The sequence below is a fragment of the Marmota marmota genome, unplaced genomic scaffold (genome assembly GCF_001458135.2).
Source record: "Marmota marmota marmota unplaced genomic scaffold, marMar, whole genome shotgun sequence".
Taxonomy (NCBI): domain Eukaryota; kingdom Metazoa; phylum Chordata; class Mammalia; order Rodentia; family Sciuridae; genus Marmota; species Marmota marmota.
In genome coordinates this window covers 97,155-120,652 of record NW_025999897.1, presented here as the reverse complement: position 1 = coordinate 120,652, position 23,498 = coordinate 97,155, and the positions used below count along the sequence as shown (strand labels likewise).

The following is a 23,498-nucleotide window of genomic DNA, read 5'->3' as shown; positions in this document are numbered from 1 at the left end:
TTCATTTATACAATTTAACCTCTTACTACTAATGATTTTTTTAAAAGTAAAAAACCAAACGGACAGACTAAAAAATGGACAAATATTAAGTTCCTTGAAAAGTAGTTTCCAAAAATCAAGTGAAACATATTTCTAACATGCTTAAAATGTGTTTTTGAGAACAAAATAGAGAACTTTATGGATAAACTATAAACCCACAACAAATGAGATTAAGATGCAAACAGGGGCTGGAGTTGTGGCTCAGAGGTAGAGCACTTGCCTACCATGTGGGTTCGATCCTTAGCACCACATAAAAATAAAATAAAGATATTGTGTCCACCTATATAACTAAAAATAAAAATTTAAATTTAAAAAGAATAAAAAAACAAAGATGCAAACATTGATACCAGCCCTTCAGCACATGAAGCAAGTCCATATAAACTAAGAAAAACTTGTAGAAGAAGGAACCAAAGGTGAATTTTTCACTCCTATATAAGTTTAAATGTCAATATTTGCTGAGTTTCTAAAGTCTCCATTTCCTCCTTGATTAAACTGGTAGCTTCAAGGGACTGGGAACAGAGGACAAAAATTAGGTTTGATGAGGTGTAAAGCAGTACAGCTGACAACAGAGTCAAACTACCTAATGCTCTATTAAAAACAGGTTAAAAAATATGCCAAGGGTCTCTATAATTTTTTTTCTTAGTCATTAGTAGCTCTACCTCTTTTCATACCATAGTAGAGCCAAAGCAGTAATCAGTGTAGTCTTGACTCTTAGAGACTTATTGTGTGGGCTGGTTGACCAGTGTTCTTAGAAGTTAAATACACAGGAAGTCTACTAAATCTTACTAAGTACAACCACAAGAGGTCTAGATCAAATGAACAAAAATCTAGCCTCTTAATCAATTCCCAATTTTGAGTTCATTTTCAGATTCAAAACACACTGAATGATGTGGAAGTCAGATCCTTTAAAGGAAGAACCTCATGACAAAATGTAGTCTTCTGATCTTTCTCTCAGCATTCCCCCAAAGCACCTATGGTCTTTTATCATAGGTGGCTGTTTAGGGGGAAAAGATTATTAGATACTGATTGTGAACTGGCACTAATTACAGAAGATCCAAAACATTACTATGGCCACTAGTCAGAAGCTTATGGGGTTGGGAGTGTAGTTTAGTGGTAGAGTGCATACTTAGTGTTCATGAGGTCCTAGGTTAGAGGCCTAGCACCAGAAAGAAGAAGAAGAAAAAAAAAATTTATGAAAAAGAAACAAGAAAAAGAATAAGAGGTAATAGAGGTCACATAATCAATGGAGCTTCAACTCAGGATCATCTCACAGTGGGTCAGGTGGGTTCCTAAACACATCCTGTGATTTCCCCAGTTTCAGAATGCATGATTGGAGTAGACATACTCAACAACTGGCAGAATACTCACATTACTTCTAGAATGCTCCTAATTAGGCCAGGATCATTCTACCTCTTTAATTTATACAATCATCCTCAGCAACAACCCCCATAAGGAAAAAAAAAAAAAAATCAAAGAATAAAATAAATTTGACTTATTTAAAAATTGGTAGCACTACTGCAATCTATTTCAATGATTTTTCCCCCTTGTACTGAAGACTGAACCCAGGAGCACTTACCAGGAGCTATATCCCAAGCTCTTTTTTATTTTTACTCTGAGACAAGGTCTGGCTAATTTGCCCAGACTGGCCTGAACTTGTGATCCTCCTACCTCAGCCTCCCAAATCACTGGAATTACAGGCATTTACCACCTTGCCCAGCCCCAATACATTTTTTTTTTCTTTTGCTGGGGAGTGGGGAGATACTGTGTGTACTAGGGACTGCATCCAGGGTTGCTCTACCACAAAGTCAAATCCCTAACCCTATTTATTTATTTATTTGTGTGGTGCTGGGGATTGAACCCAGGACCTTGTACATGCAAGGCAAGCACTCTACCAATTGAGCTATACCCCTTGCCCAAGCCCTTTTTAATTTTTATTTTGAGATAGGATCTTACTAAGTTGTCAAGTGTGACCCTGTGATCCTTCTGCCTCAGCCTCCCAAGTCATCACACCTAGCTTCGATACAAGTTTTATAACTTTAAACCAAGATAACTGGGACGTTCTTTCACTATGGTATTGACTTTGACACCTTGATAATACGCAAAACTAATCTAGAAAGCCAGAAGAAATGTCCAATTAAATCAACTGGCTTAACTCTAGTAATAATTCAGGAAAACGAGCTTTGGTGGTATAGATAATGATGAAGCCCATTCTATAGTTCCACTTAATTTTGACCAAAAGTGAGATAATTTTAATTAAGTAACTTTGTAGCCAGGCAAGGCATCCACCTGCAATCTCAGTTACTCAAGAGGCTGAGGAAGGAGGATCCCAAATTGGAGGTCAGGCTCCTCAACTTAACCCTGCCTCAAAATAAAAATGTTTAGCCAGGCAATGTAGCACATGCCTGTAATCACAGCAGCTCAGGAGGCTAAAGCAGGAGGGTTGCAAGGTCAAAGCCAGCCTCAGCAACTTAGTGAGGACCTAAGCAACCCAGCAAGACCCTGTGTCAAAACAAAATATAAAAAGGACTGGGGATGTGATTCAGTTGTTAAGTGCCACTGGGTCTAATCCCTGGTCCCCAAAAAAAAAAGAAAAAAAAAGTTTAAAAAGAGCTAAAGATGAAACTCAATGGCTTAGGTCTAATTTCAAGTGAGAACACACATGTACACAGAGTAACTGTGCAGTACTAAATGAACAAAGGTATCACATTATACTGGTTAAGAAAATCCTTCATTAATATTACTGATTTTTAGAAATATTTCAGTCATAACAAATCTTAACCATGTAATTTAATAACATCCATTTTCAGAAAACAAACAAGCTCAATACAAAACATACTTTAGCTGTCTATTGTCCTAGAAACCTGCCTATGGAAGGAAGGCTACATAATTCACTCAATATCCAGGGCATGAGCTAGAGCATGGTGGCATAGGCCCATAATCCCAGCAGCTCAGGAGGCTGAAGCAGGAGGATCATGAGTTCAAAGCCAGCTTCAGCAACTCGAGGCCCTAAGTAACTTAGCAAGACCCTGTCTCTAAATAAAATATGAAAAAAGGGCTGGGGATGTGGCTCAGTGGTTAAGCACCCCTGGGTTCAATCCCTAGGACCAAAAAAAGGGGAAAATAAATAAATAAATAGATATATAAATTCATCCAGGGCGTGTAATAAAAGACACAACAACAAGTACTGGTCAATAGATGGCTGGATAAAGAAACTGTGGTATATACAGACAATGAAATATTACTCAGCATTAAAAAAGAATAAAAAACCAGGGCTGGGGTTGTAGCTCAGTGGTAGAGCACTTGCCTCAGATGCTTGAGGCCCTGAGTTCGATCCTCAGCACCACATAAACAAATAAAGATATATTAAAAATATAGAATAAAACTATGGGATTTTCAAGTAAATGGATGGAGTTGGAAAACATCATGCTAAGTGAAGTAAGCCAATCCCCCCCCAAAAAAGGCAAATGTTTTCTCTGATATGTGGATGTGATCCATAATGGGGACAAGTGGAGCATGGGAGGAATGGAGGAACTTTAGACAGGGCAAAAGGGAGAGAAGGGAAGGGAGGGGGTATAGGGGTAGGAAAGATGGTGGAATGATTACCCTAAGTACATGTATGAAGTCACAAATGGTGTGACTCTACTTTGTGTACAACCAGAGACATGAAAATCGTGCTCCATATGTGTACTATGAATTGAAATGCATTCTGCTGTCATGTATAAAAAATTAGAATAAATAATTTTTTTTTAAAAAAGAACAAGTATTGGCAAGAATGTGAGGAAATTTTTAACTCTAATACATTACTGATTGGGCTACAAAACAGTGCAGATGCTTTGGAAAACTCTGGAAATTCCTTAAAAGGTTCAATAAAAACTTTCCCTAGGCTCCAACAATTTCACTCAAAGGTATAACATGCTCTAAAGAAAACATATGTATCCAGAAAAACTTGTATATTAATTCTCACAGAAGCATCATTCATAATACCCAACAAAATTATAACAATCCAAATACCCATCAACTGATAAACATATATACAAAATGTGGTTCTGCAGCAGGGCATGATAGCACATGCCTATAGTTCCAGTTACTTAGGAGGGTGAGGTGGGAGCATCACTTGAGCCCAAGAGTTCCAGACCAACTTGAAAAATATGGGGAGACCCCATTAGAAAGAAAAGGTTTCATTTACAAATTTGGTTTGTATACAATTGGAATACGACATGGCAATAAAATGTGGTTTGGTATACAATATTATTTGGAAATAAGAAGAAATGAAGTACTGATCTATGCTATAACACAAATGAACCTTAAAAACATGATGCTAAAGAAAAGATGCCAATCCCAAAATATCACATATTGTATGATTCCATGTACTTAAAATCTCCAAAACAAGCAAGTATGTAGAGACAGAAAGCATATCCATGGTTGCCTAGAGCTAAGAGGGATTGGGGTTTTTGAGAGGTAGTAGCTACATAAGAGTTTCTTTTGGAGGTGATAAAAATGTTCTAAAATTGTGCAATAGTTACACAACCCTGTATATCATTTTGAGTGAACAGAAGAAAGATCCAATACAAACAAACAGATCTTGCTGGATGGAAGCAATTACAATCATGAAACCATGTTGCTATCGTGCTGGACACAGGGAGGCATCAAATACAATTCTTGCCCTCCACAGTTTCCTAAATATCTATGGAAGAAATTAAGTTATCATTATCTCCTTCTAACTTTCAAATCCTTTATCCCACTTAAGATTTCTTTAAATAAGTGACAAAACACTATTTTACACATGTGTTTACATAATGATTATTAAAGAAAAATGACCCTGGAGCTGGGGATGTAGCTCAGCCCTAGAATGTATGCTTACCATACACAAAACCTTATCCCAGCACCAACATATAAATGAATGCATGCAAGAATGAAAGAAACAATAAGCTAGGAACAGGAGCACACACCTACAATCCTAGCTACTTGGGAGGCTGAGGCAGGAGGATCGTAAGCTTGAGAACAGCCTGGGCAACTTAGAAAAGTAAATAATAAAAAGGGTTGGGAATGTAGCTCAATAGCTCAGCAACTAATCCTAAGAGAAAAGAGTAGAAATACTAGCCATATAAACCACAACATATTTCAAGGACTATAATTTATGTGTTTAGCTTTCTTGTTATGCTAAAAAAAAAAAAAAAAAAAAAAAACTCTTTTGTTATGATTTGGACCTTAATGTCCCCTAAATCTTATGTGTTGAAAACTTGGTCCCTAGCAGATGGTACTACCGGGAGGAGGTAGGGCCTTAGTTGAAAAAGTTAGGAGCATGCCCCTGGAGGATTTATTGGGCACCCAGCCCTTTCTCTTTCTGCTTTTTGTTTCTTTGTTTTGATGTTGGGGATTGAACTCAGGGGCACTAGACCACTGAGCCACTTCCCCAACCTATTTTGTATTTTATTTAGAGACAAGGTCTCATCTTACTAAGTTGCTTAGTACCTCGCTTTTGCTGAGGCTGGCTTTGAACCCATGATCCTTCTGCTTCAGCCTCCTAAGCACTGGGATTACAGGTGTGCACCACCGTGCCCAGCCCTCTTTCTGCTTTCTAGCCACCATGACATGAGCAGTTTTCCTCTGCCACAAGGTTCCCACCATGATGTTCTGCCTTGCCACAGTCCCAAAAGCAATGGAGCCAGTCAACCATGGACTGAAACCTCTGAAACCATGAGCCAAAATAAATCTTTCCTCCTTTTAAGTTGATTATCTTAGGTTTGGTCATAGCAACAGAAAACTGACTTGCGCATCTCCTTTAGATCAAAAATCTACAAATCCTGGGCTGGGGTTGTGGCTTAGTGGCAGAGCGCTTGCCTGGCGCATGTGAGGCACTGGGTTCAGTCCTCAGCACCACATAAACAAACAAACAAACATACATACATACATACATACATACATAAAAGTCATTGTGTCCATCTACAATTAAAAATTATGTACACACACACATATATAAAGAGAGAGAGAGAGAGAGAGAGAGAGAGAGACACAGACACCCTGTCTCGAATAAAATACAAAATAGGGATAAGGATGTGGCTCAGCAGTCAATTGCCCCTGAGTTCAATCCGTGGTAAGCCCCCGCCCCAAAAAAGAAAAACTGGTGTCTTGAGATATCAACTGTGAGGAGTATCACAAGAAATCACTGAGTTTGTTCTTCTTGTGAATTATATACTTTTAAAATAAAATAACAAATTTATAGTTAGTTTTTATATACTATAAAAATTAGTCTCACTTGCATTTCCCAAGTGTGAAAGAATGAGACAGTCCATGAGTGTGACCAATGGAAAAAACTGATTTAGAACAGCTGGAACCAGACAGGTGTGGGAGAGTCAGACAAGCGTGGGACAGTCAGATAGGTGTGGGAGAGTCAGACAGGTGTGGGATTGAAATTGGGCAAATAAAATTTTATGAGCTCTGGTCTTCTCATCTGTGATAAAAGAGAAAAGACCCACCTATCTTAGGGATACTGCAGGGATTATATAAATTAATACACTATCATGTTGTAGGGAATAAAACAGTGCTAGAAACATAGTACTTAATGAAGAGTAGCTAACTACCTTTTTGCCACTATGGGAGGTCTCTCATGGACAGTCCTTAATACGAAACTTTAACTAACCAAGCTAGTATCAACCACTCTATAAACTGCCAAGCATATATAAAATAAAACAAGATGCCACATATACAGGCCAAATTATTTAACAAATTACAATATTTAATATTTAACTAGGCCAGGCACATGCCTGCATTCCCAGCATAAGGATCACAAGTTTGAGGCCAGCCTCAGCAAATTAGTGAGGTTCTAAGCAACTTACCAAGACCCTGTTTCAAAATAAAAAAAGGGCTGAAGATGTGGCTCAGTGGTTAAGCACCCCTGGGTTTGATCCCAGGTACCTAAATAATAACTAAAAATAAAAAGGGCTGAGGATGTAGCTCAGTAAAGTGTCCCTGGATTCAATCCCCAGTAGCAAAAAAAAAAGAAAGAAGAAAAAAGTCTAATTAAAAAATAAAGACTTTGAACCATTCATCTAAATCATAAGTGCTAGCTGGGCACGGTGGCACATGCCTGTAATCCTAGCAGCTGGGGGTTGAGGGGCGCTGAGGCAGGAGGATCCTGAGTTCAAAGATAGCCTCAGCAACAGTGAGGCACTAAAGAAACTCAGTAAGACCCTGTCTCTAAATAAAATACAAAATAGGGCTGGGGGGTGGTGTGGCTCAGTGGTTGAGAACCCTTGAATTCAATCCCTGGTAACCCCCCCTCCCCAGGGCAAGCAAGCAAGCAAGTAAGTAAGTAAGTAAATAAATAAATAAATAAATAAATCTAAAGGTCTAAGACAGGAGCTAGGGATGTAGTTCAGTGGTAGAACACTTGCCTAGCATATCCATGACCCTGGGTTCAATTCCCAGCACTGCAAAACAAATAAATGCTAAGCAAAGATGAAAATTCAGTGCTCTAAATGCATTTCTTTCAATCTCTAGAAGATTATCAATTTCATAAGGGCAGGGAACAGTAATTTTACTCACTAGTATATTTTTACCACAGACATAATGAATGTTTATAAAGGTGTGCTCATGAACAAATGAATGTTCTTCAATCCTCTGTACCCTAACGTCCTCCATCCATAAATTGGGAATACAAGCTAACTTCTTGAGGAAACCCCAAGAATTATCCTCATTCTTTTGTACTTGGGGAATATTTTTTATTGTATACCATTTCATGCTATTTTAAAAATAGTGCTTTCTAAGTTTCAGGTTCAAGGCCCAGTGACTCAGAAAGCTAAGGCAGGAGGACTGCAAGTTCAAAGCCAGTCTCAGCAACTTAGTAAGGCCCTGAGCAACTAGGCAAGATCCTGTCTCAAAATAGAAAATAAAATGGGCTGGAGATGTGGCTCAGTGGTTAAAGACTCCTGATTTCATTCCCTGGTGTCAAAAATATCAAACAAACTAACTTACGTTTATAAACTGATCTTGTATCCTAGCTAAATTTATCTGTACAGCTTAAAACTTTGTATGTCTACAATCATGTCATCTATAAGACATCTAAATAATAAACAGTTTTACTTTTCCTTTCTAATCTCTACTTCCTTTTACTTGCCCACTGGTTAGAACCTTCAGAACATGTTGAACAAAAGTTTCGAGAACACATATCCTTGACTGCTCTGGACATTTGGCAGAAAGCATTCCATTTTTCACTGTTAAATATGATGTTAATCACAGGTTTTCCATATATGCCTTTTATCAGATTATGAAGTTCCCTTTATCCCTAGTTAGCTGACAGCTTTTATTAAAAATTCAATCATTTTGAAGTTTGTCAATTTTTTTTAACGTTATCTATTACAAGGTCACTTAGCTTTCCTCTTTTATCCCATTAATATGGTGAATTACCATTGACTTCTAATGTTAAATCAACCCTGAAAATAGGATAAAACCCAATTTGTCATAATGTATTAACCTTTATCCTTTTTACATATTCTTAACTCAATTTGCTAATATTTGTTAATGATTTTTGTGAGGGGCAGGTATTTTTGTTTCTTTTGTTTTGTTATTTTTTGCTTTGTTTTTGTTTGTTTGGAAACTGAACCAAAGGGTGCATTACCAATGAGCTACATCTCAGTACTTTAATTTTTTCAGTTTGTGACAGGGTCTCAATAAGTTGCTCAGAGCCTCACTAAGGAGCCCAAGCTGGCCTTGAATTTAATCATCCTACCTCAGCCTCACTAAGTTGGTGGAATTATAGGTGTGTGCTACCAAGCCTGGGAGATTTCTTTTATCCTAATGGTTTTGTCCAGTTTAGCAACAAGGCAGTACTGTCCTCATAAATTTTTTTTTTAATGAAAAATTGTTATTATTTCTTCCTTAATGTTTGCTAGAACCCTACAGTAAAGCCAGGTACATCTGGACTTTCCTTTCTGGGATGACTTCATTATAACAATCAGTTATTCAGATTTATTTTTCTACTTTACTTCAATTCATTACTATTTCTCTTCTGTATTGAAAATTGCTCTTTTTTTAGCTTCTTAAGGCAGAATCTTGGATCACTGATTTTAGACCTTTATTTTTTAAGCTATAAGATCCCCTCTAGGTCTGGGGTTATAGCTCAGTGGTAATACTCACAATTGGTCATCTGCTTTAGACAGACATTTTTCTCACAAACAGCCTTTACGAAAAATTTATGTGAAATATAGGTTTCCACCAGACCCAGGATGACAAGACCCCTGCTTCTGCACATAGTCTCTCGGTCTCATTGTTATTATTACTTTACAGTAGAGCACTTGTCTCTCACATGTGAGGCGCTGGGTTCAACTCTCAGCATATAAATAAATTAAATAAAGGTATTGTGCTCATCTATAACTACCCAAAAAAACAAACAAACAAAAAAAAAACTGTAAAGCACTGGCAGCTGTATCCCACAAATTTTGTTATACTGTGTTTTGATTTTCATTCGATTCTAAATATTTTCTAATTTCCCTTATGAATTTTTCTTTGAAGGCTAGGAACGTGGCTCAGTGGGGTAAGGTGCTTGCCTGCAGGGTATAAGGCCCTGGGTTCCATCTTCAGCCCTGGCAAAAAATAAACAAACTTCATGGACCCAGAGATTATTTGGAAATATATTATTTTACTTCCAAATATTGGGAGATTTTCCAGGTATCTTTTTTCTTTTTGATTTCTAATTTAATTCCACGTAGTCAAGAGTAGTCTCTACATTATTTCAATCCTTTCAAATTTATTGAAACGTGTTTCATAGCTCAGCATATGGTCTATTTTGGTTAAGCGTTCCATGTGCACTTGAAAAGTATGTGGGCAGAGTGTTCTAAAAATGTCAATTATGTACAGTCCATTGAGAGGATAGTCCAAATCTTCTATATTCTGATTTTTTTGTCTGCTTATTCTATTAATCACTGAGAGAAAACATTCCAATTTCTAACTGTGGATTTTCCTATTTCTCTTTTCAATTGTCAATTTTTGCTTTGCTCTATTATTGGATGCATACATATTTAGGACTGTTGTGTCTTCTTGATGGATTCATCCTTCTTCTTTCATGATGAAAGGTCTTTGTTGCCCCTAGTAATATTTTCCTTATTCTGCAGTGTTCTTTATCTATAGTCATTTCAAGTTTTAAATATAAAATTAGTATTGATGTGGATTTATCCATTACTTAAAATTTATATTAATTTTATATATATTTATAAACGTGAATAAAATACAGTGAGTTTCTTTGACTCTTGTGCTTGCTCTCTCTCTTTTTTCTTTTTTTCAGTACTGAGAATTAAATCCAGGGGAATTCTACTACTGAGCTACATCTCCAGCACTTTCTATTTTTTATTTTGAGACAGTTTCACTTCAAATTTGCAATCCTCCTGGCTTTAGCCTACAGAGTAGCTGGGATTACACCATACCTGGCCTGCCTGATTGCTGGGAGCCATTAGCCAAGTAGGTATGACAATTTCCTTGCCAGCGTACCCCATGTTGCAGTGACATTGAATGTAGGTGACCTTGCTCAAGGACCAAGGCGGATTAGGGCGTTCCAGGTTTAGGGTTTAAGATTATTCCTGCTGGGAATAGGGCGTATACTGCTGCCTGAGTTCCCCTTGAGTTCTCCCGGGATTCAGACAGTATATTTTGGAGATAGAAGCCCAGTGGAGGTGGATTTCCCCAGAACGTGATTGTAGACGGCTGGTGTGAGTTCGGGAATAAAGAGTTGCTGTTTGAATCTACAAGCTGTGTGGTGGCTCGTGATTGTGTGCCCAGCCAGACTGCGGCACCTGATTTCTTTAAATCCCCTATAACAGTACAGACTCAATAAAAGTTGTTTGAATTCAACTGCTGAAAAATGTAAATACTACTATTTCAATATAACTATTTTGTCTCTTTTCCTTCATCTATACAGATACAAGTAGATCAAATAGCTTTTCAAAAGAATTTAATAGAATATTTCGTGTCTTATCCTAGCTGGTGTATCCTTACTCTAATAGAAATCTGGATAAGTTAGTTTGATGATGGTAAATTGTCCTAATTTGAAGGTTAAATGTGACTGCTAAAGTTAATTAGTATAACAGAAAATATCCTGAACTGGAGGCACCACCTCCTGAAATCAGTTGACCCTTCACATTACATTTTAATTTTACAATTAATCCCTATTAGTCCTCCAGACCCAGACAAAACAGACATGAACACCAACTATGGCAGCAATTTATGTGATAAAAGTCACATAATTTACCCTTTTTAAAAAAAAAATATATATATTTTTTGTAGATGGACACAATAACTTTATTTTATTTGTTTATTATTTATGTGGTGAAGGGGATCAAACCCAGTGCCTCACGCATGCTAGGCAAGCGCTCTACCACTGAGCCACAATCCCATCCCAATTTACCTTTTTTTTACAAGCAAAGTTATCATTTATACAGATCACATGCATTACAACAGATGCCAGCACTTTGTTGTCTTTATGTATACAGCATTACCACTCTTCAGAGGACTGAATATTTGAGACAACACCTGATTTCAAAATAGAATTCTAGGGCTACAGATATGGCTCAGTGGTAAAGCACTTGCCTATCATGCTCAAGACCCTGAGTTCAAACCCCAGAACTGCAAAATAAATAGATAAAATAAAACAGAATTCTAGGGCTGGGGATGTAGGTCAGTGGTAAAGCACTTGCCTAGCATGAGCAAGGCCCTGAGATAGATCCCCAGCAAGCTCAAAAAATAAAATAAGACAGAATTGTTGTACACCAAATATGGATATTCATTTTCTATTANTTTTTTTTTTTTTTTTGGTGTGTGTGTGTGTGTGTGTGTGTGTGTGTGTGTGGTGCTGGGGATTAAACCCAGGGCCTTGTACATACAAGGCACTCTACCAAATGAGCTATATCCCCAGCCCTTGAGGATTTATATTTTAACACCACTACTCATTCTCTGATAGTATTAATGCCTAAATAGAATTTTGGGATTTTAGTAGGGCATGGTGAAATGTACTTGGAAATTGCCAGACACTTGGAAGGCTGAGGCAGGAGGATCAGGAATTCAAGGCAAGCCCGGGCAATTTAGTCAGACTCTGTCTCAAAATACAATTAAAAAGGGCTGTAAATGTAGTTCAGTGGTAGAGTGCTAAGGAAGCCCTAGGTTCCATCCCCAGTACTCGTCCCCCCTCCAAAATAGTCAAATTATATAACAAGATTTCCCATGAATACCTATCAGGGCATAAACCTGACCAGGAGTAAGCAGCCAATAGAGCAAATGATCCTATGACCAAAACCCTATGGTTCCACACTTTGCTTTTAAAAGGATACTCCTGAATGAACCAAACAGAAACATTGATGGGAAGGTGAATCCCTCTGCAGCCCTTAGTCACCAAGTACTCCGAGAAAGATAAATGTGCCTAAAGTTTAAGAAAGGAATAGTTGGAACTAGAAAGAACCACGTCTCTGGATTAGAGAAACAGGGTATCAGTACTGTAAATGGTCAAACAGAATATTATAAGAGTGTTTAGCCATGGCTAACATACTTATGAAGCAGATTCTACACAAATTCCATTCACCTAATTGTAGTCAGGACCAAGTGAAACCTATCACCAGAAGGAACCTGACAATTTGACATCCACAGAGAAGAAAAGGATCAACTAAGCCAAATCATTCCTAGACTCATGTTTTGAAATAGTAACTGACTATCTAATTTGTTTTATTTCCCCAGGACTTTAAAAAAAAAAAAAAAAAGTTAAGAACTCTTTCAATTTAATTTTATTTAACTAAAAGTAAATAGAAAACAAGAGATAAAACAAATGACTGCAAATACCAGGAACAATGTCAACGACAATGCCAACCATATGGGAAGGAAAGAAACAGATAAGAAGTAAAAATCACACGAGTGAAAAATAGATATGGATTTTCTACCTAGTGTATCAAAGGAATTCATACTCACTTTGTGACTTACATAATGTTACTGACTGTAAAAAATCAAAATAAAGCCAGCCATGGTACTGCGTGCCTCCCAGAAACTCAGGAGGCTGAGGCATGAAGATCACAAATTCAAGGACAGCCTCAGCAACTTAGTGAATCTTCATCTCAAAAGAAAAAAATAAAGGCTGGGCACAGTGGCACATGCCTGTAATCCCAGCAGCTCGGGAGGCTGAGACAGGAGGATTGCAATTCAAAGCCAGCCTCAGCAATGGTGAGACGCTAAACAACTCACTCAGTGAGACCCTGTCTCCAAATAAAATACAAAATAGGGCTGTGGATGTGACTCAGTGGTTGAGTGCCCGAGTTCAATCACCAATATCACACACACACAAAAAAAAAAGATAAAAAGGGCTGGGACAGCAAGGAGCGGTGATGCATTCCTGTAATCCCAGCAGCTCAGGAGGCTGAGGCAGGAGGAGGATGAGTTCTAAAGCGCCCCTGGGTTAAATTCCTGAAATCCTAGCAACTCCCCCCCCCAAAAAAATTACTGCACCAAAATCCCTAAGGCAAGAACTCAGAGACATACGCCTACAACTCAAAACAAAAAGACACCCAAAACACTATTATGTCAATTTGAGGGGTTTTGCTGATTTAATTCTAAAGGAAAAGCTGTGAAACTGAGTTGAATTTAGGATGTGTAGGGGTGTAGGAAGAGAAATAAGCCAAAACCTAAAACCTGCCTCAAAAGAATGTGAAGAAGCCAGCCTATACTTTATTTAATAGTTTAATTAATTAATTACTTTTGGTAGTGGTGTGGTGGTGCAGGCCTGTAATCCCAGCAGCTGGGGAGGCTGAGGCAGGAGAATCTTNAAATCATTGGGATTATAGGGTATACCTACAATGCCTGGCCAGCCTACAATTTTAACAAAATACTATTCAAGAATAAGGCCAAAGTAGTCAGGTGCAGAAAGATCACAACTATTCAGGAATCCCAGCTACTCAGGAGGCTAAGGCAAGAAAACTGCTTGAGTGTAGGAATTCCAAGCCAGCCTGGGCAACACAGTGAAACGTCATTTAGGGGGAGGGGAAAAAAAAAAAATCAAGGCCAAAGTATACATTTTTAAGCATATAAAATAAGGATATCATCACTGGTAGATCCACAGTACCTATTCCAAAGAATATATTTCAGGCAAAGGAAAAAGTACCAACAAAAAAGAACACAGAATCAAGTGGCAAATATGTAGATCAAGCTAAATGAATACTGCCTATATAAAATAGATTAAATAATAATCTGTGGACTGATAAAATGTGTGTGTAAATATATGTATATGTGTATATACATATATACACATATATATAAAATATATGTGCGCATACACACACACACACACAAATGGGCTATACCTGGCTTTTTTTTTTGCATTTTTCAAAACCATGAAACCGCCAGATGCAGCAGCACATGCCTGTAATCCCAGCTACTCAGGATGCTGAGGCAGGAGAATCCCAAGTTTGAGGACAGCCTGGGCAACTTAGTGAGACCCTGTCCAAAAATAAAAAACAAAAGGGCTAGGGATGTAGCTCAGTGGCAGAGCACCCCTAGATTCAATGCCCACTGCAGGTGCAGGCAGGGGATCATAAAATTATATAACACAAAAAGTGAATCCTAATATAATTAGACTACAATTACTAAAAATGTATCCATATTGGTTTATCAATTTTAACAAATACTCCACACATAAGGCAAGATATTAATAAAGGGAAATGGGAGCCAGGTGGAATATGTAGGAACTCTGTACTATCTCTACCTTGATTTTCTACCCAAAATTATTCTAAAAAACAAAGTCTGCTAAACACACACACACACAAACACACACACAAATATAAAAACCAATAGCATGTGAATTGGGAAAGAAATAGGTGAAGTTTATTCTACAAGAGCCTTAACTGACCAAGAGGGCAAAGGTATTGATTAACATCAATTTTTGATAAATTAAGTATATATGCTATCACTTCTGAGGTAATCAATTATAGAATAGAAAGGATATAAGACTTTGAAACTAGAAGAGGTAATGGGGAGCCTGTAAAGCAAAGGAGTAACATTATATTATTGTTTTTAATATAACTGGTAGCTGGGCATGGTGGTGCACACTTGTAATCCCAGTGACTTGGAGGCTGAGGCAGGAGGAACACAAGTTCAATGACAGCTTGAGAAACTTAGTGAGATCCAGTCCCTAAAAAAAATAAAAAGGGCTAGGGGTGTAGCTCCATCATAGAGCATCCCTGGGTTTAATCATCAGTACCATGAAAAAAAATAAAATAAATAAAAACTGAACAGAAATATAACTGGTAGCAGTTTAGAGAAAGATGAATTAGGGAGGAGAAACTGACCAGTACAGTTATGAACAAGGTAGGTCTGGATCAAGGCAGTAGCAATGGTGGCGGAATTAATGGCATGAGAAATTCAGATTAAGTGAATTTCAGAGACATGAAGCCAGGCATTGTGGTGAATGCCTGTGATCCCGGCTACTCAGAAGTCTGAGGCCAGAGGATCACAAGTTCAAGGACAGCCTCAGTAATGGCAACTTAATGAGATGCTGTCTCAAAATAAAAAATAGGAAGGGCTGAGAAGGTAGCTCCATGGTAGAGTCCCCAGTACTAAACTGAAAGCATTAATGGTACACACCTGTAATCCCAGTGGCTCGTGAGGCTGAGGTAGGAAGGTTACAAGTTCAAAGCCAGCCTCAGCAACTGAGCAAAGCACTTAGCAACTCAGCAAGAACCAGTCTCTAAATAAAATATAAAAAAGAGCTGGGGGTACACTGGTGGCCTCTATGGTAGAGCGCTTGCCTAGCATGTGTGAGGCACTGGGTTTGATCCTTAGCACCACATAAAAATAAATAAATAAGGGTATATGTCCACCTACTTAAAAAAAAAACAAAACTAGGGATGTGTGGTCCTGGTACCAAAAGAAAAATCTGAATTTGAATTCAAAAGCATCAGTATAAGTGTGAATTATTTTTCAGCATTTATTTACTTATCATTGTCTAATACATATTGCACATAAAATACTTGAAACAAAAAACACATATAAAATAGTTAAATACTTTTTAAAACATAAATAAAAATGGAGCCAGGGGACATGGCACATATGTGTAATCCTAGCAACTCAAGAGGCTGAGGCAGGAGGGTCACAAGCTCAAGGCCAGTCTCAGCAACTTGTTAAAGCCCTAAGCAACCTAGTGAAACCCCATCTCAAAATTTTGTTTAGTTTTTGGTTTTTTTTTAATGTGGTGCTGGGGATCCAACCCAGTACTTCATGCATGCTAGGCAAGTGCTCTACCACTGAGCTACAACAGCAGCCTGGGTCTCAAAATTTTTAAAAAAAAATCGTAAAAAGGACTGAGGATGTAACTCACTGGCAAACACTGGGTTCAATCCTCAGTGCCTAAATAAATAAATAAATGGCATTGGTATGTTAAAGAGCTAACACCAGATATCTAGTAGAGATTAAACCCAGAGCTTAGCACATGCTAGGCAAGTTCTCCTACCACTAAGCATGTATATTTCCAACCTAAATGTACATTCTTTTGACATTTTTTTTTTTGTACTAGGGATTTAACCCAGGGGGCGCTAAACCAGAGCCACATCCCCAGGCCTTTTATTTTTTATTTTGAGATAGGGTCTCACTAAGATAATCAGGAATACCCTAATTTGCTGAGGCTGGTTTTGAACTTGTAAATCTCCTGCTTCAACTTCCCGAGTTGCTGGGATTACAGGCATGTGCCACCACACCTGGCCTTTTGCCAGTCTTTTGAGGTGGGCCTTTTGAGTTGTAAGTCCAGTGATGGTAGTCTTACACAAAGTACACTTATAATACATAACCTATAATTTCCAGTTTCAATATCTTTAAAGAGTAAAGTGAGAACTTAAAAAATACTTATTAAAGTTATAAATGAAAGTCTTTCATATTAAAAAAGAGAATTATAAGTGCAGAGGGTATGTGGCTCAGGACAGAGCACATATTAAAAGGCCCTGGATTCAATCCTTCCCATCAAAAAACATAAACACACACACAGTGTGTGTATATATGTCACCTTTCTATGGCAGTTAACTCAGTTTCATAAAATACATCTTTTTTATTTTTTTGTTCCAGGAACTGAACCTATGGATGCTTAGCCAATGAGACACAGCCACAGCCCTTTTTTATATTTTATTAGAGATAATATCTTGCTGAGTTGCTTAGGGCCTTGATAAGTTGGTAAGGCTGGCTTTGAACTAGGGATCCCCCCCAGCCTCAGCTGCCTAAGCCGCTGAGATTATGGGTGTGCGCCACCATGCCCGGCTCAAAAAATAAACCTTTCATTTCACTATCATATTTATTGGTTTATGCAACTCTAAAGCTATGTAATTACAATACAAATCCAGGGTGTAATAAAATGATCCTTGGCAAGTCTATATTTCCTCTAGTGGCAGCAATGCAGTGGACATCAAGCAGTACAGCTTATAAGAAGAGGATGGAGAATGTGCTAAATTGCTTAAAATACAAATTTGTTAACCAATATTATAAGTTCAAGGCCAGACTCAGCAATTGAGCAAGACCCTATCTCAAATAAAAATTAAATTTAAAAAGGCTGTGGATGTAGCTCAGGTTTAAAACCCCTGAGTATTATTCCCTGTCCCTTAAAAGAAAATAAATAAATAAAAAGGATTGGGAATGTAGCTCTATGGTAGAGCTCCCCTGGGCTCAATCTCTAGTACCCACCTCCACCCCACACACTAAATTTACTTCTTATTGTTTCTGCTCTTCCTGGGACAGTACTGGGCACATAGCAAGTTCTACAACTATTTGTTCAATGAAGTATGGTTAACAGTACATGCAAGGTTGGGATTCCATTTCCTTCAGTCTTCAAAATCACAGAGACTACCTATACTTAAATTTCCAAAAGGGAACAGAGTAAGGAATATAAACTGTAACAGGTCCTGATAGAAAACATATGAATACAAAATGTAGACAGTTTCACATTACCAAAAGTGGATAATCCAGTGCTTAAAAGATGGTATTTTATAAAAGAAGTAGAATAGCTCAAATATCAGGTCAATAAGAAATAATCTTATCATGTCAAAACTAAGAGGGGCAGGTCAGGTGGGGTGGTGCATGCCTATAATCCCAGCGGCTCAGGAGGCTGAGGCAGGAGGATCAAGAGTTCAAAGCCAGTCTTAGAAAGGCACAAGGCAACTGAGTGAGACCCTCCCTGTCTCTAAATAAAATACAAAATAGGGCTGGGCATGTGGCTTAGTGGTTGAGTGCCCCTTAGTTCAATCCCCAGTACGGGGGGTGGGGGGACACTAAGAGGAGCAGGTATACTAGGGCATGCCTGTAATCCCAGCAACTCAAGAAGCTGGGGCAGGAGGATTGCAAGTTCATAGCCAGCCTGGGCAATTCAGGGAGACCCTGTCTAAAAATTAAAAAACAAAAAGACTAGAGATGTAGCTCAATGGTAGAGCACCCCTGGGCTCAATCCCTGGTACTGCCAAAAAAACAAACAGGATGGTTTCTGGTTTTCCTAAAAAGTGGCAGGTAGAGAAGGAAAACAAGCTGCCATAGATGTCTCAGTGCGTATTAGGCTTCTTTCCCATCCTCAACCACGAACAACAGAAAATATCAATATTTTAAACAAAAACCAAAGCCCCAAACAAATGAACTTTTGGTTTACCAGTTATTATGAAATAAATATGTAAATATAGAAATTAAAGGCATACAAATGTACTATATAAGAAAATAAAAACTTGCAAATAAAAAACCTAAATATAAATAATAAGTATCTTAAATATAAATAAATGTGGTGGTTTGGCCATTTCATTTTAGCCTAAGTTTTGTGAAGTATTTCTAAGTTTAAAAAACTTGGAGCATTATGACAGAAGATCTATAACAACTAGGAAGTTCAAAGACTGCAGCTACTTATAAAACTCTTGCCCTTGTCCACTAGAAAAGAATCCACAGTGGCACTGCCTTTCTTCCTTCTAAGTACTGAAAATGTTATGAATAGTTAGGAGAAACTTAAGAGATAGCCTGTGAGGCTGCACCAGTCCCACTAGATGGCACTATCACAGGCAAGTCACTCTGCTCTCCCATTTGAAAGAGCAAAGGCTGAAATCTCTTGTTGATCTTAGCAAACCTGAAAGCTCCCCAGTACCAAAAAAGCAAAAAACAAACAAACAAACAAAAAACACTAAATAAAACTGAAACTGTCATCTATAGTGATATCCTTATTGGGAAACTATGATCCGTAACAATAAATTCAAACCCAAGAGTTTCTCCAAAAGCATCCTTTTTACCCAGTCCTTTTTACTTCCCCTCTCCATTTCTAATCAATGGTCTGATAAATATGTCTCATAGGCAACAAAATTCATATAAAATGGATATTTTCTTTACCTCTTCCTAACTCTGGAAAACAATACTCTCCTACTAGTCTTTGAATAACATTTATTGTGATAAATACACTATGACTTGAACATCAAAATAACATACAATTAATGGAATAAAACCAACAGGACTTAGAGGAACTTCTCTCTCCACAGAGAACATCTTTCTCTTTAGGTTAAAGGTATAACTTCTTATTAAGCAGGATACTGCTTTCAAGTCTTCTGACCCCTTAGTTCCATGATTCTAAATTGGGTTGAAGCAGCAAATTCAGAATACCCTCATTTCCGTTACTTATGCCCCACTCCATCAAAAGTATTCTTGGATATAGCCATTAGGAGTCTAAAAGCAGAAAGAAAGAAAAACATCCTAACAAAAACCAATGAGTTTAAACTGCATACAACTCGAACACCAACTTTCTAATTTACTCAATAGGGAACCAACTGAATATATAGATTTGGATGTAAGCCTTATGCCAAATTCCCATGTTAAAAGACACATCAAAAGTCATCAATAAGTAATCAACTGAACCATGGATCAATTTAATATCCAAATACACTGCTCATTTCTATCTGAAGCTACTTCACCTAGGTCAGAGAATTTATGTCTATCCATATGAAATTCAAAACACAATGCTCAAGAGTAGCCACTCCAAAGTGCCACCAAAAGTCAGTTATTTAATTAAAGTGGCAAAGAAACCAAAAATGTGTAACAAATCCTGGGTTCCTAAGCACCTTGTCACAGCTCTAATGCAGCTCTCATCAAAATATCATCTCTCCTCACTGACTGGCGTTCTCTCTTTGCACAACGCCTAGAATACTATAGGCACTCAATAACTACTGAATAAACAAAAACTATAAGTTTATCCCAGAGCTCACCAAAATTGTGTGATCCATCAAAGAAGTTATGTTTTCCAACTATAAACCTTAACATTCACTTCCCTGAAGAAGCAACTAACCAAAGCATGAAACCTAGGTTACCATGAGATAAAACTTCTTGAAAAACACAGAAAGAAATGTATCATATTGGTTAAAGATCAAAAATTCACATATTCACGTATCTCAAGCCCAATTAATCTAACAATCATGGGTCAGTGAAGTTTTTAAATAAAGCATCATACATACATACACATACACACACACACACACACACTCTCTCTCTCTCTTTATATATTGCACTAAAATCATCCCATGGGAACAGAGGGGCGAACTGGCAAGTACATAAGGATATGCAGGCAGCCATAGCACTGTTTGACATCTCACCTGCCCATTAATGGGGCCTTGAACTTATTTTACACTCCCACAACAAAAACAAAAACAATGAAAAGGAAGGAAAATAAGAGGAGAGAGAAAACGGTCTGGGGTGCAACCAGGAGGAATCAGCTAAGCTGCAGAACTGAACTGAAAGATTTCACAGAGTAAGATTCTTCAATGCTATATCATATAACTACCCAGTAAAATCAGTGTAATAAAACTAGGCAAAGCCTTGTAATTATTTTTTTTTCTGAGTAGCTGAGAATTTTTAACAAAATATGGCATAAATTCTAGATACACATTCTATCGGTATCCTTTTAACAAACCCTTCAAGAAACTTCTCCTGTATTTGAAGGGGGAAAGAAGCATATACTCCCATATAGAACACCTTCAAATACGCTACTGGAAAGACTGGCAGGATTTAAAAGTTCAATGGAATCATGAGACAAATTTTCCCTGCACCCATCAGTATGTTTCACCCAAACTGCTCTTAATCATTTTTTAAATGTGTTTACATTAGACTACCAATAGTGTTCATCATCGTCATTTTACTCACCTTACTAACACCAACTCCAGTAAACCTGGCCTCTAATAATTCCTGCCGTCGTGGGTCCAGGCTATGCAATTCTTCCATCATTTCTACTGAAAAAGAAAAAGTAGACTGTAAAAACCATGAAAACTAAAATGTGAGGAACAAGTTTTGTTACAACAAAACTCAGAGCAGTTATTTCATTGAGTAGCGACATACGGTAACCCTCAAAATAAAAAATAGAGCATAATAGTAGTTAACTATAATGCACTGCACCAAATAATTATTTGACATTACCAATATATTCAAAGTTCTATAGCAGCTTGGAAGTCCTTGTCTATGGGGGCAACTTACTCTTATCCCAAAAAAGAAAAACTACAAACCATTCATACAACATCTGTAAAAGTAGTAGAGGAAGAAAAAAAAAACATGGATGAGCGGGGGTGGTGGCACACACCTGTAATCCCAGCAACTTGGGAGGCTTGCAAGTTCAAAGCCAGCCTCAGCAAAAGCGAGGCGCAAGGCAACTCAGTGAGACCCTGTCTCTAAATAAAATACAAAATAGGGCTGGGGATGTGGCTCAGTGGTTGAGTGCCCAAGTTCAATCCCCAGGACCAAAAACAAAACCAACAACAATAAAACATGGATGAGCTTGCAAAAAGAAATTTACTTCTAACAACCTTTGTATCTTTGAATTCTAGCTAAGTATTTTCAGATATTTCTTTCCCAAACACACAGGAACTAGTTCTTAAACTAAAAATATGAATCATTAATAATTTCAAAATATGGCATGAATCAGAAGCTACAAATTACTTCAAATAACACTATTATGTAGCTCCTTTCTCTGAAGAGCTCACAGTACCTCATGAAAAAAATGAATTATTTTATTTTAAATTTAATAGACAACTAAGGTAAAATCCTCAACTTGCATTCACTCAGGAAATTAATATAGCTCCGTAACAATTTCTTAAAAAAATCTTTTTCGGACCACTCCCTGAAGCAGTGGGTTTCTCTTCACTCTGGACATCTGCTTTTAGCACTCCTTCCAAGCAGGGAGGGGCGGGAGGGCACCATTTTTAAACTCCTTCCTTGACCAATTAATGCACAGGCTCCTTTGAACAAATGTGTCCATCCTTTGCAAGAGATCAACTCTTACACCATGCACCGAAAATCTTTAACATTAAAAGTGGGAAAAGAGTATGTTATCACTACACGGAACCGTTCAAACACACTATTAAGCTGTTATTAGAATGACTGGTGTGATTTTAAAGTTCACAGAAAACATGAATCAAATATTCCCCTCTGCAATCTAACAACTCCACAATTTCCAGTAACAGCCCTACAAAGTCCTTCAGTTTCGTTTCCCTTCCTGGATTGAGAGCATGGGGCAAAGGGGAATGAAAGGGTGACAAGTTAAAGTTTCACCCACACCTAAAAGTGCAGGTTAAAAAAGGAATTAGGAAATTCTCAGAAGGGTAGAAAATCATCTTTTTTAAAAAAGAAAGACGGAGATTGAACGAGTTTTCCCTAAGTAGGTAAGTGCCCTTCCCAGCGTCTCGCCCGGCCCTAATTGGGTCGGAATCGCAGAGGTTGCAGTCTCTCCCCAACCCCAAGGTCTCTCGCAACATTTCCCAAATCTTCATCCCCAGGCCTGGCCCAGAAAATGACGCCCCAGCGGTTATTCCATTTAATGTCAACTCATGTTAAGGAAATATCCACTCCGACTCATTCCATCGCGGCTTTGGACAGGGATCCTCCCTGCAGCCCACAGCCGCGAAGCAAAACCGATGGGGCCTGGTCCCGGCGCCCCTCACTGGCTCCAAACTTTCCCCAACTCCAAGCCCACCTGTCACGGGGGAGGGAGGGCCAGCTCTCGGGGGCGCCCGGGAGACTGCCGAGGCCTCCAGCTGCCGAGGCGCCCCCTCTCTCCGCCGGCCGCTGGCCCCACTCCCAGGCCTGGGCCTGCCCCATCTTCGGCCCGGCCCCTCGGCGACCCGCAGCCCTTGGGGAGTCCCTCCCGCCTCAGCGCCGAGGAGATACGGCCCGGCGCCGGTCCCGGGCTGGGCCCGGGTCGCAGCCTCCTAAGGCCGAGGGGGTCTCCGGGACGGTTAATGCCCCAGGCCCAGCGCCCTCCCCCGCCCGGGGCTCAGCCTCTCACCTGCCGCTGCCGCTGCCGCCGCCGCTCCACGCTTCTCCCGGGAGGGGCCCCGACCCGACCCGGCTGCGGCCGCTCCGCTTTCCCCCTGGGCAGGCCCGGGGCGGAGCCGGGGCCTCTCCTAAGCGCCTCAACCCCCCGCCCGGGCAGCCGCCGCCGGCGCCCGGCTACACGAGAGGGC

General features: G+C 38.8%; 1 protein-coding gene and 1 non-coding gene across 8 annotated transcripts in view; one reads left to right on the top strand and one right to left on the bottom strand.

Moving 5' to 3' along the window:
• The window catches only part of Tlk2 (tousled like kinase 2), a 109,752-nt gene extending 86,260 nt beyond the window's left edge, over window positions 1-23,492 (bottom strand). For 4 of the 7 annotated variants that reach the window (XM_048798115.1, XM_048798111.1, XM_048798114.1 and 1 more), the window contains exons 1-2: window positions 23,330-23,492; window positions 21,190-21,278 (exon numbers count right to left, since the gene is read on the bottom strand). In XM_048798115.1, the coding sequence (XP_048654072.1) occupies window positions 21,190-21,270 (81 nt within the window). In that variant the 5' untranslated portion in view covers window positions 21,271-21,278; window positions 23,330-23,492. Of the gene's footprint in view, window positions 1-21,189; window positions 21,279-23,320 lie in introns of all 7 variants that reach the window. The other 3 variants (XM_015504783.2, XM_015504784.2, XM_048798112.1) reach the window with 3 other exon arrangements.
• Window positions 3,313-3,385, top strand: Trnal-cag. The gene has a single exon. It is a non-coding gene; the product is annotated as a tRNA-Leu (tRNA).
• Window positions 23,493-23,498: the final 6 nt, after the last annotated feature.